Source organism: Phlebotomus papatasi, chromosome 3 (genome assembly GCF_024763615.1).
Source record: "Phlebotomus papatasi isolate M1 chromosome 3, Ppap_2.1, whole genome shotgun sequence".
In the NCBI taxonomy this organism is placed as follows: domain Eukaryota; kingdom Metazoa; phylum Arthropoda; class Insecta; order Diptera; family Psychodidae; genus Phlebotomus; species Phlebotomus papatasi.
In genome coordinates this window covers 39480555-39494413 of record NC_077224.1, presented here as the reverse complement: position 1 = coordinate 39494413, position 13859 = coordinate 39480555, and the positions used below count along the sequence as shown (strand labels likewise).

The 13859-nt window shown below is 33.7% G+C and overlaps 1 protein-coding gene across 2 annotated transcripts in view; it reads left to right on the top strand.

Moving 5' to 3' along the window:
* Positions 1-8658, top strand: part of LOC129805590 (integrin beta-PS) — a 30124-nt gene extending 21466 nt beyond the window's left edge. For both annotated transcript variants that reach the window (XM_055853622.1, XM_055853621.1), the window contains exons 7-8: positions 1087-2112; positions 7513-8658. In XM_055853622.1, the coding sequence (XP_055709597.1) occupies positions 1087-2112; positions 7513-7578 (1092 nt within the window). In that variant the 3' untranslated portion in view covers positions 7579-8658. The remainder of the gene's footprint in view (positions 1-1086; positions 2113-7512) is intronic.
* Positions 8659-13859: the final 5201 nt, after the last annotated feature.

Genomic DNA, 13859 nt, shown 5'->3' with positions numbered 1-13859 from the left:
GCCAGACAAATAAAAATTTACGAACAAATACGAACAAATGATAAAATTTTACGAACATTTTTGTGTGTTTACGATCATTTACGAACAAATGTTTGTAAAAGTACAAAAAATGTTTGTCAAATGATCATTTTACGAACAATGTTTGTGAAAAAAAGTACAAATTTTACAATTAGGTCACCCGTCACCGAAGTGAAGAGGACGCCAAATCTGTGGCAATTTTCGTGCTACATGTTTTCACTTTTTTAATTCGAGATTGCCTTTCCCTCTTGCTGCCAACACTTGCGTATGATTTCGTCATGCATGCGTCTGTATAAAACACTCTTAAGTTGATTCTTATTTGATGTTCCTTATGAACTTTCGCCACCGAAATCCATCTCAACTGAAGTATAGGCCTTTACTGTAAGACGAAATCTTTTACACGGATTTGTCCCCGACAATTGGAACAAAAAGATTCCCCATATGAGTAACAATTTCGTTCCAAAAATTACCTCGTCCACGGACACCGAAAATTTTTGGAACAAATATGTTACAGATGTAGGAATAAGATTGTTATAAAGAAAATGTACCAATTTGTTCCTGACAGTGGGAACAAAACAGCCGAATGCATCAAATTCTGTTCCAAATTTTAGGAATAAATTTGTATAAAACGAAATCAACTCAAATTTGTAGACATTCCACCGTATCAAAACGGTTCCAAAAGAAAACTCTAACAAAATTCTAAACTTCAGGAACAAATTTGTTAAAACGAAATCAATTCAAATTTGTAGATATTCCACCTTATCAAAACGGTTCCAAAAGAAAACTCTAACAAAATTGTAACTGCATTTCATAACAAAACTTATAAAGAAAACTTTTTAGAACAAAAAAATATCTTTTCTAGGTGCAAATCGATTCCAAAAAAATTTGTTCCAAGGAAAACTTGTTCCAATATTTTGGTCAGTGTCCAAAAGTTTTTACCGTGAGGCTTATCACTAATTTTATACTTAGTTTTTTGTCAAATTTCCTCATCAAGATCAAAGTTAATTTGAATCAGTTTAATAGCCTGTCCTGGCGTTCTTTTGAATAAATTCATCTTTTACCTTGCAGATTTATCCCGTGGGTATCAATGAGAGCTTGATTGTTGACCTTCAAATGCTTTGTGACTGCGAATGCGAACATCCTGATCATCGTGGCTACGTTTCAAATGCCGCTGAATGCAACTACCACGGTACCTTGAAATGCGGTATCTGCGAATGCTATGACCAGTATTTCGGGCGAAACTGTGAATGCGGCGTTCTGGACATTCACAGTGCAATTGACCGGGATCGAGCCTGTCGTCCGGACAACAGTACAGTCGACTGCAGCGGACGCGGGACGTGCATCTGTGGGGTGTGCGAATGCGAAAAGCGTCCTAATGCTGAAGAGGTGATTTCCGGGAAGTTCTGCGAATGTGACAATTTCTCGTGTGATCGACACAACGGATTGCTGTGCTCAGGTCCGGATCATGGGGTTTGTCAGTGCGGTGTTTGTGCCTGTCGGGAGGGATGGACGGGAACAGCTTGTGACTGTCGGGCTTCCAATGACACCTGTATCAATCCCAATGACGGAGAAATTTGTTCTGGGAATGGAGAATGTGTCTGTGGCACGTGCAATTGCAAGATCACGGACGAGGGCCGGTATTCTGGGCGGTACTGCGAGAAGTGCCCAACTTGTTCGGGACGCTGCCATGAATTCAAGGATTGTGTTCAGTGTCAGATGTATCAGACGGGACCAATGGGAGATGACAAGGATCTCTGTGCCCAGAATTGCACACTCTTCACGCCCATCCCGGAGGAAACAGTGACTGCCGATGAGACAAAGGATGAGGTCTTATGCACCTTCTACGATGAAGATGACTGTCGTTTCCAGTTTGTCTACACGGATCGCGATGATGACAAAGTCGTGGTGAGGGCACAGGAGGAACGGGAGTGTCCACCGAAAGTGTTCATGTTGGGTGTTGTTCTGGGCGTAATTGCAGCAATTGTCCTGATAGGATTGGCCATTCTCCTGCTGTGGAAACTTCTCACCACGATCAATGATCGACGGGAGTTTGCACGCTTCGAGAAGGAGAGGATGATGGCCAAATGGGATACGGTAAGTCAAGTCTTTTTTTATTTTTTTATATCAAAATTTTTCCAATTCTAAGTTAAAAATTCCCTTGGAAACACATTTAAAGTTTTAACTACTCAATTTTTTTTAAAGGTGCTTTGCAATCTTATTAATTTATTTATGATTTTTTTTGCATTTCCCTTAATTTAACATTCTAAAATTAAAGTTTTTTTTTAAGAAATACCAGTCAGCTTTAAAAACAAGTTTAACCCATTCCTTACCATGGTATTATACATCATACGCAAATTGAATAATTTTAGATGATTTATTCCTGGGCAATTTTTCACCGAATTGCTGTCGGGAATGGATTTTTAGTAACTTTAGTTCTTCAATTACTTGGGAAAAATAGTCCGACAGAGATAGAAATGCATTTTGTTGTTCTTTTTTCGCTTCGCGGAAGGTCATGCAAAATTTTTGCTCAAAATGGTGAACGGAAAATACGACATCCCGTCGAATTTGTTAAAATTGGTCTCTTTCCTCTTTTCTGATTTGAATTCTAGTTGCCAATTTGTGTTCTTGGATAGTTACTCTATCTAAATCAATAGAGTTTGTAATGAATTAATGCACAGAATTTAAATTCAGTGACCGTTAAGACGTGTGTTTGACAGAGGTTCCCGCGCCCCCATATGAGATAAAAAAAAAATTTCTTTTCAAAAAATTGATCTACTAATCTGTAGGAAACTAATCCCAAAATATGAACATTCTATCTTAAGTATTTCTGGTACATTAACTTAATGGGTTAATGTTAATTATTTAAATTAAAGATTTAATGTCAGAATTACAAGGAGATTTTTTTTAAATAAATATTTAAAAAATCAAGGCAAGGCGTTCCATGCTTTGCGAAGTGCTCAAATTCACAAGAAAGAGCTCTGCAGAAGAATTTTTAGGTCCACATCAGTTTATTACCGATTTAAATTAACCCATAAATCATCAGTAAACTATCTCGAAATTGCAAATTGATTAAGAAAGGTGTAATTTTAATATTTTTGACCTTTGATCGATGGCAAATTTTCCGGAGAAAGCTGTGTAAATGGACGAAATGATCTACTAATCTACCTTCAAAAAATATCCTAAAATGAACGAAATCCTCAGGTCCAATTTTTAAATAAGCAAAAATATATGTTTTTGGAGGAGTTGGAAAGGGTAGGAGGTAATTTGCGTAAGTCAGCTCGCTAGAGATAGTTAACTTATGTGGAGGGGGTTCATAGAAATCGAAAGTTGATGTCTATAATCGTTTGGTGCATAGCATGGTGAGAAGTTGAAAAAAAAAGTGGATTGTATAGACTGCTCTCTTTTGGAATTAATAAAAATCCTAGGAGTCATTTTCGAAATAAACCAAAATCATGGTTTTGGAGGGGAAGAAGAAAGAAATGTCTAAAGATTATGTTCATTTTAGGGAGTGGGATTACTGCAGACCGGAAGTCGATATCTCTTACCGTTTATACTCATTATCTCTTACCATTTGTACTCGAGTAGGGGAATTCTGTAATTTCGAAAATGCAATTAATTAATTTTTCCAGGAGCATGACGTTTCTTATGTTTCTATCGTTCCGAAAAAACTTTTGAGTTTATTAGCTGTTTATTGTCAATGAAGAATGAACTAGCAAATAACACAAATACAAAATAAAAGTCAATTTAATAGAGAATATGCAACCGAAAACCCAAAATTGGCAACCTACGTAGTTTTGGAGATATCTCGTGAAGTGTGTACGAAAACAAGAAAAAATTTACACTAAAACTGGTCGCATTTTTGCAGAGCTAATGTCACCCCCTGAATTTTTCAATGTAATCTCTTAGTGACATTATGCAGATAGGGTAAGTGCTCATAATTTTGGACAGTTTCTAAATTTGGACACTTTGAGGGTAAAATTGGACACTAAAAATAAATTGATTAAAATGATGGATTTTTATTCCAATATTTGATGAAAAATGAATTCTATCTAAATATTTGTTCTTTTTGGAAGATTTTGACACTAAATACGTTAAATTTTGAATATGATTTGAGTTGAAATTGCTTTGTTGAAAATTCAGTGTGAGCAATTGCTTACGAGAAATATGACAGAACTTCGTGGCTTACTTCAATCTTATTTAGTTTTGGTGAAGTACTAACAAAGTTTGTTCGCTGTTTTTGAGTGATATTATTGAATATTCATTGAATATTGTGTTGATTCACGTTACTGAAGATTTGTACATTTGACCTGAAGTGAGATTTGCCTTGTGAATTATATTTTTCGTGTGAAAAATGGGAAATTTTTTAAGACATTCACCAGTGAGGTGATGATTCTTATTTTGGACAGGTGTTTTTCTCACGAAATTTCGTGAAGTTTTAGCTTTTGTGATGACTAGGTTGGACAAATGCCTGGAGAAACAAAGGAGCATCATCTCTACGAAAGAGATGTAGCGAGAAATGCCTTGAAAGGCTCCCGGAAAGGTCAGGGAATGAGCGAATCTGCACGTACTTGGAGTATCGAAGTCAACTCACTTTAATGAATGATATGGAAAGTTTCCGGGCTTCTGTGACATTCTACGTTTCCCTTACATGAACAGGAAGAGGACTTGGTAAGATTGGTTCATCAAATGAAGAACAATGGGCATCCTATTGAGGCGGATTAGCTGTCCAAATTTACAGCCAAGTTGGCCAAATTAATAAACAAGTTGTCCAAAATAAGAGTCAAATTCACCTCTACATATCAATTCATTTTTAAACGTATTAAAACTAATTTCAGTAAAAATAAGACGATAAATAGCTTGCTAAGTTTCTAAACAACCCTTCTGAAAAGAGAGTAACAAGAAATGTCAATTAGTATAGAAAATATCGCACTTCAAACTTGGAACTTCGATGCTTATAAGCAGACTGTCCAAAATTATAAGCACTTCCCCTACAGTGCGTCTTGGTTGATTTGTTTCACGAAATTTATTGTCATTTGAATTGCCAGAAATCTCAAATATGTGACTTCTGACAATGCCACATGAGTTGAAATGGCATTGTCACGGTTACAGAATCGCATTTTCGAAAAATCTCTCCTGAGATTTAAACTCAATTTGTCATATGACATTGCCAGAGTTTTACAGAATTCCCTTACTCAGCGATCTTTTTGTCATATTCTATGAGTTCGAAAAAATGCAATTCATTGTTTATTTTTATGAGAGTACCTTTATTTAACGATTTTTCGCAAATACCTATTCCCATATATTCGAAATAGTCACGTTCGAAATACTCTCTAGGTCTGCGGTAGTTTTTCTCCTACCCGAATAATGCAATCATGTATTCTAAAGTAATATACTTTTCCGATGTCTTGTACCGGGCCGTATCCTCCAGATGTGAGAGTTTGATTTTGAGGGAAAAGTCAACTCTCCTTGTTGAACTTACCTATTTGGTATCCATAAAATTTTTGATTGGAAAATTTCACACAAAACTGGGGAGAAGTCTCGAGTTGTATTCCCGGTGAGAGTTTGATTTATTTACATATTAAATAAGCAAATAAATTAAAATATCGCGTTTTTTTTAATTTTTGAAATGGTTTTTTAAATGATTATTTCACTTAATAAATACAATTTCCGTATATTTATTACAAATTTCAATGAAGTTTTTATCATAATAAACTGTGCAGGAATTTCGATTTTTTCTTATTTCTTATTATTTTTCTAATTTTTTTTTTAATTTGATAACAATCATTTTCCAAATTGGTGGGAAAAACTCGCGCAAAATTTTCTCTCACAAAGTGAAGGATACGGCCCCAGAGATCTAAATTCTGCCTAGAGTGTCTCCACATTGGAATAGATTTCATCAAGAATTATTTCAAAAATTTTTGAAAGAAAAATTCCTATTTTGAAGGAATTTTTGAACAGAATGCCTCCACATTGGGTTTATTTTCCATCAAAAAATTTTGACAAATTGCTCTTGTGATTGTCTTTCATGAAAATTTATTGTTTCTCTGCTGTATGAAGCCAGAAAAATGTTTATGGAAGTTCCTTGGAATGGTATTTAGTGAATTTTTGTGGAAAATTTTCCTAAAATGCAAAAGAACATTGTTTTTTTTTTTGTTTGGAGATGTTGTTCTGATGGAATCCAACCTACTCAAGAAATAATTTTTTCTTAATATAGTGTTGTAGAATTCCTGAAGTAGAGATCACTATAGATCCAAAAATCTTTTTATTTGCTTATAATGCTCTTGGTTCCATCACAGAGATTCCTATAAGTAAAGTGGCGCACTCTTAAGGATCTTAGAAGCTTCTATAGGAATTTCAACAGAAAATTCTCACTTTAAGTCTTTTAAAAGTGCACTAAAAGACTTGTTTAATACTTGGTTCTATAAGGCAGCTATTTGCTTCTTGGGTAGCCTTCGAAGGAACATACGAATAATAATAATAATAATAATAATAATTTATTGCCAATCTCCATTTTTTGCGTCTGCCGCCGACTTCAATTTCACAAATCCTGTGATTTTTCTCTAGAAATTGCCGTATTCTAAATACTATCCTAAAGAACTTCACAAAGCGCTTTTATCACTTTTTCCAGCAGTAAACAACAAATTTTCATGAAAAACAATCTTGAATCGTGATGGTTTCCTTCAAGAATTCTGTTAAAAATGACTTTGATGAATTTTGTTGCAATGTGTAGCGGGTAATTTCTTTCAAATTTTTTTGATGAAAATTATCTTGAATTTGATATGATTTTTGAAAGAAATTGTCTACAAATCAGTGAAATTTTTTTCAAAAACCTATCTTTTTGTCAAAAATTCATACCAATGTGTAGACAAATTTTTTAATGCACATTTATTGAAGCTAATTTTTGATAAAAATTTATCATAATGTGTAGATACCTTAAGATGGCAATTGATATATGTATGACAGAAATTAAAGGCCCTTACACATTTAAGAGCAATTTTCGTCAAAAATTGCTTTTTTGAAGGAAATTACCTGAGAAAATGGCTCACAATGTGTAGAGGCCTTAATCGAAATCTTGCCTTAATCGAAAGGATCCCGAGTTGATCTCGGGATCCTTCTAATAAAACGAAGAAAGTCGGATTCTCTGATAGGAATAGAATTGTAAAAATTTACAATTCTATCGGACTTTGAGATTTTTTTTAGGTAAACCTGAAAGTTCGACTCTGTTTTTGCGCAATTCTGTCCACAAAATATTCTGAATTTAATTAATTGAAAAATTATAGATTTCTTCATCGGTAGTTCTGACATCTAGCGATAGGGACAAGAAAAATATTAATTATTGATAATAAGACAATATACAATAGCTTTCAAACGCCTTTTCTAGCTTTTAAATGAGTTTTCAGATTAAAAAATCTTATGAATCATGCTATATTTGTGCATAGTACCTTAATCTTTAATGGATTAATTAAAAAATATATATTTATTTTTGTTTTTCAGGGTGAAAATCCTATTTACAAGCAAGCTACATCCACCTTCAAGAATCCAACGTACGCTGGAAAGTAAAGCCACAAAGTAAATGTTCAAGTGAAACACAAAAAATGAAAAGAAAGTCACAAGAAAAAAATTGAGGGAGAAAGTGGGATATGTTGTATTTTGGAAAGTAATTTACCAAAGGATGTTGTTTCTGTTGTATAGGAAGATGAAGAAGAAAAAAAAGTAAGTCCTCTTTTTTTTAACAAAAACAAAAAAAACTTTTAACTAATGTGCCGAAAATCAAAAATGTGTTGTAGAAAGGAAATAGCTGAAGAAAAAGCTTTCGGGAAATTGTCTTTCTACTTAATAATTCTTTTTTTTTAATCAAAAAGAAAACCCAAAAAAAAACAAGTGCTTAAATGAATCGAATAAGATGAAACGACAAAGAAAATGTGCCTAATTTTTTCGCCTTTCTAATTCTATTTTACGTGTGTGTACTTATTAAATAAAAAAGTTAGTAAAATCGAAATTATTCGGAAAAAGTGAGGCCTTTCGAAATCAGTGGCTTCACATTTTTTACAAAAATAATCTTTATCGCTTCTAAAATTGGTCTCTTAATTTTTCTAATAGAAAAAAATTATACAAAAAATAATCACGCATAAAATCCATAAGAAAAAAACTTTTTTTTCGAAAACCGCACTTTCGCCAAGGAAAAATATATATTTATCTACACTACGCGTAATAAAAAAAATGAGAAAGTTTATTATTAAAAAAATACTTATCGATAGCAATAAATAGAGAATAACAAGTGCATTAATTAATTGTAATATTTAAATAAAACAAATAGGTAATAGCAAGTATTTAGAAAAAAAATGTCACTAGAAATGTCTTCAATAAGAATTTATTAATGTATTTTTTCTCTAATATGTGAAAAAAAAACGGATTTGTATTGGCCCTCAGTAATTTTTTTTAGTTTATTATACATGAAGCAGTAAAAACAGTGAATTTAGAATACTTTTTTTTAAAGAAAATAACAAAACTAATTTTTATAGACTGTTAAGTTCACTAAAGAAATTGTATAAAATTGATTAATAGAGTTCTTTTTTTGATTCATATTAGTTCTATTTTGCGACAGTAATTTACAAGAATTAAAATAATAATGACGAAAAAGTTTGTTTTCTTCTCGAGATTTACTTAGCGAACATTCAATTTTAAAACATTTTGATGTCCAAAATCGTTTGAGATTGAAAATGGAAAATGGAAAATGAATATGTTTTTAGCACTTTACTGTTCTCAAGTGCTTCTGTATTATCGACTTTTTACATAAAGTAAAGTCGATTAAGCAGAAGCACTTGAAAACAGTAAGTGCCAAAAAAAGCATGTTCATTTTTTTCAATTTCAATTTCAATTTATTTTCTCTTCCTTCGAAAATAAAAATTTGAGGGATACAGGCTTTTAAGGAATTTAATGTTTATGCTATAACGGCCACCGCCGTCTTATTGTTGGCAACCAACCCCCAGAGTAAAACAGTAGAAAACTCTTTATTCGCTTCTCAGGTATCTTCATCACGATAAAAAAAGAGAAAGAAAAAGAAAAAGCAGCCTAAGAGGGAAAAATGGATAAGCCGCTATTTCCTATCTCTAGGATGTCCATTCCACTCATTTTTCAGTTAAATAGCATCATAATTTATATTTGCGTTGTATTATGTCTTCGAAGTTCGTAAATATGGTCATGCTTATATAGAAAAAAAAATTTGTAAAAATGTTCGTAAATGTTTGTGAATTCCTATGGGGGAGTTACAAAATGCTCGTGAATCGTATAACCCACAAACAAGTTCGTAAAAGTTTGTACTTCCTTCACAAACATTTGTTTGTAAATGTTCGTAAACACAAAAATGTTTGTAAAATTTTGTAATTTGTTCGTAAAATGTTCGACAGAAAAACAAACATTTAAGAACAAATTTTTGTAAAAGTACAAAGAATGCTCGTCAAGTGATCATGTTACGAACAATGTTTGTGAAAAAGTACACACTTTTACGAACTTGTTTGTGGGTTATACGATTCACGAGCATTTTGTAACTCCCCCATAGGAATTCACAAACATTTACGAACATTTTTACAAAATATTATTTTCTGTGTAGACATTCGTTGACTCCAAACTGTATTTTCCACTGTCTGGTTGAGGATCTCGTGTGAGGAGGGGTGATAAGAGCACCAGTTAGCTCTTTTTCTTAGTCGGTTCAGTGCCCGCCGTGTGGGCCAACTTGATTCATGACCCGCTACCAAGCCCTGCTTCATTTCAACAACATTTTCAGGAAAAGATTGAGCCCAAAGTACTATTCTGTCAGCCACCGGAGCCTCTATGAATAGGTTGCGAGCTTCTCAGGAAGCAAATCCTGGACTTTAATGACTTCAATCTCCCCATAGATGACTGATGTTCAAATAACCAGTGCCCAACAGTGCCTTTCATCGTTTTGGGCGTTGGATAACTCTGGGTGACTGCTTCCTGCGAGTGACTTTGACCCCCTCCTGTTCGTAAGCTTTTCTATAATTTTAGGACCTAAGGATGGTCTTTACCGATCCGATCTACGATGTCTGATCGATGGCATCCGTTTTTCAACATTACAATTAAAGGAAAGCATACGAACAGGAGGGTCTCAAAGTCATCCGACTTACGATACGGTAGGTGTAATTGAGCGTCACATCGACTTGTTTTGCATGGGTTGATCGGGTTGATCGGTTCCAAACTGGGGCAGCATGGGCAGCATACTCTTCGGCAGAAAAAGTTAAAGCTAGAGCAGATGAATTCGGCAATAAAATAGTAGGTAAAGGAAATTTATGCAGAATGATGATTCTAAGCCCATACTTCCAGGGCATCTTATCCTTTCAAAAATTCAACATAGGGATTTTTAGTTTAGTGATCGTTACGTTGAAGCGTAAAAGGCTGCAAAGCTCATAGTTAAAGCCGTAGAGAAGTGCCGTAAGAAAAGTTCGGTCAAAAGTTGGGGCTTGACTATAGGATGGCAAACAAAACTTTCTGGAAAACAGTCCGAAGACTTAGAATAGGAATTTATATAGGAATATTTCAACAAGGAAAAAATTTTTTTGGCACTATTCTCACGGTGCTGTATTTGATGAGACAACCCCATAGCAAAATTCCGCAAAAATTCCAATGGGAAACTTGCGTCCAAATGGCTAAATTCGCTGGAATTTGACGCTAAAATTCCACTAAGTTTTCCTATGGAATTTAAAGCCGGAAATTCCATGGAAATCATAGTCCTCCATGGAATTTACTAGTACGACATGCTGGAATTCCAGCGTTAAATTCCGCGGTATTCCGCGGAAGATTTATATGGAAACTCACACGTAAAACGTCCGCGGGATAAGCTGGAAAAAACATATGGAAATTTCCACTATCTTTCCATAGTGTTTTATATGGATTTTTCCACTAGTTTTCTCAAATGTCAAACAAATAAAATGGTGTTGCGACAACTTTTAGAATTTGTTTCCAAACCTTCCGCAAACATTTCTAGTGATTCATGTGGCAATTATAATATAATTAATTATGCGATGCTGCGTTTCGTGTAGATAATAATGAAGTGATTACATTAAATAGGTCTCCAACCTAAAATAATGCTGTTTTTATGTTAATTAATATATATTTTAGGAAATTTTTTTTTTTAATAAAATATTTTTTTATTGCTCAAAGTGTCAATTCGTTATTGCTGGTTTATAAAAACATATTATAATCCTCGTAATCTTTGCCGTTTATATAAAATTCGGAAGTAAAATCATGAGGTGCATGTGACAGCTTCATTTTTTCTCCATTTTATTTTGGTGGAACAATCCACATAAATTCCACGAGCATTTCCATGGATGTATTCTATAGAAAAAATCCAGCATAAATCCATTAAATTTTCCTTGGAACCTATTATGGAAAATTCCTATGGAATTTTTAAGGAAAAATAGTGGAAAATTCCAAGGAATTTTTCGCTTGTTATTCCTATTCCGCTTTCTTTTGCAATAGGGCAAACGCTGTTTAGAGGTGGCTGAACGTCAGTGAATAATATGGATTCGGAAAACGATCCAGTTACCCCACCTTACTATAAATGTAATTCAGTTGTTAGAAGTACATTCTAATATCATTGTTTCTACGTGATAATTAAATCTCTTAATATTAAAGTGCCAATACGGACAATGAGTGACTGAAAATTCTTATTGTGAAGTATCCGTTACAAACTCTTATTTTAAATGCTTACCCTGTCGTAATGCTCCTACTAGCTACCAGAGTCGCTAGCAAGCGGTTAAAAGCCTTAAAAGCCAAACCAGGCGTCTCCATTGAGTCTGCTGAGGATTTCTCAATAAGTTTTTTTTTTGCCGCTAAATAAATTACTTGAGGAAGATCCAGGAAATTGAGTGAGAAAACAATTTCATAGGCAATTGCTCATTTTGACCTGGATGAGGATTACACGGTAGCAATTTCACTGAATGCCCATTTTTCTCTTCGGAGGATCCGTCTCAATTCTGGAGAATGACCACAGAAAGATGAAATTGAGCTTGGAAGCAAAATGCATTCCTGGGGCATTCTTTCTGGCCAATTGTTTGCTCATGGAAGAAGTTTATTATTTGCTTTTAATCTCGATGAATGCTTCTGGTTTCCTTTTGACGGTATTTTGAGGTGAAAACCAGGATCAAAAGAAAGGTTTATCCACGGATTTTTGTTTTGCAAACGAACAACAAAAATATGGAGCAAAGGTGAAAGAAAAAACGTTTTATTATATTCTCAAAAAAATATGAACTCGGATTGTGTTCATTTTAGTCATTACCTTTCGGTTATTCACTTAAGTCAGTTGTGTGTCTCAATAATGTTGTTAGCAATTCAGTGGGTTGATGGACAGCTGAACAATGATTGCTCCAGAGTAATTTGTGAGCCTTCTCACTTACAATTCCCAAATGCTCTTCCCCCATTGGACGAGGGATTATGCTAATCTTCTCCTGGAAATTTCACATCATATATCCCAATTTCCTTCTCTCTCTTTCTTGCTCCCATTTACGCCCAATTGCAATCAGAAGGGGCCTCAGGGAAGCGGCTCAGAGCATTTCATCCGGTGCCCTTTTACAATTCTTTTCCCTCTCTCTGGGATAATCCAGCCAGATCTACCCGCCGAATCGTTCGGCGAGCTAAGGGACTGGCGGATTTATTGTTATGGCATGTAAGCAAATATTTTAATCCACGCATGAATAAATGAATAAATATATCGGAGAAGAAAATGTCTGTAACACGATGAAAGAATTAAAACGTTACACAAAATGGATTTCTTCCTGTTCTTGTGCTGAGGACAATTTGTGCAGTATTGCGGCAAAACTGGAGAATTAGAAAATCAACAGCTTTTTCCTAGAACGATGTATCAAGTTTTTTTGTTTGTCATGAAAGAAAAATGGATCAGAATAAATGCATAATGATCTTTTTTTCTTTTAAGTACTTTACAAATGAGAGTTTTTTAATGTAAATATCAAATTCTTATACTGTTCACTGTAAATATAGAAATAAGGTAAATAACAAAATAAAAAATCAGAAACGTAACTAAAAAGACTTATCTATCTTTTTGTGAATTATCTCGTATAAAAAAACCATTTCCAAATAAATAAAATAAAGCATGGAATAATTCTCATTGAAACATGTTAACCACAGTATATATATTAAAAAAAAAACCAATAAGGTAACTGTACCAAATTTCGGCCAGCTTGCAATTTCGTCCACTTCTTTTGTTCCTCAAATTTCTATAAATTTTTAGTTTTTGCATACTCTTGGACATTATACAATGCAAGAAAATATCGTTTCGACGAACGACATGATGTGAAAAAGACTTGGAGAATTCCGGAAGGGCCAGGAACTATGAGAATTAAGGTGTCCGAAATATTACCCAAAGCTATGTTTATATTTTAATTCATTTTAAAATGTTTTAAAAATTATTTTAGAAAAAACAAAGATAATAAACTATATCTACAAGGTTTCAAAAAGCACTCATTAAAAAGAAATATCGAAAAATATTTAGCAATTTGTATTAAAAATATTACATTTTCAACTTAAGGCTGTCGCGCTTGCATCCAAATACCGAAATTTGATACACTTACCTTATAATTTTAGAAAGATATTTTTATTAGGATTTCTCTAGGTTTTTGATTTTTTTAATCCAATAGCCTTTTGCCGAATTCTCGCACTTTTTTCTTAATGTGTTGCGTGAGTCAAAAAGACTGGAAAACAACGTATTTTATCTATTTTTTAATATAATAAATTTTTATTTTTGTTCAAGTTCTAGGAAAGAATTAGTCATTACGAAGCTTGGGATCGTACAAAGCATTGGAACTTTC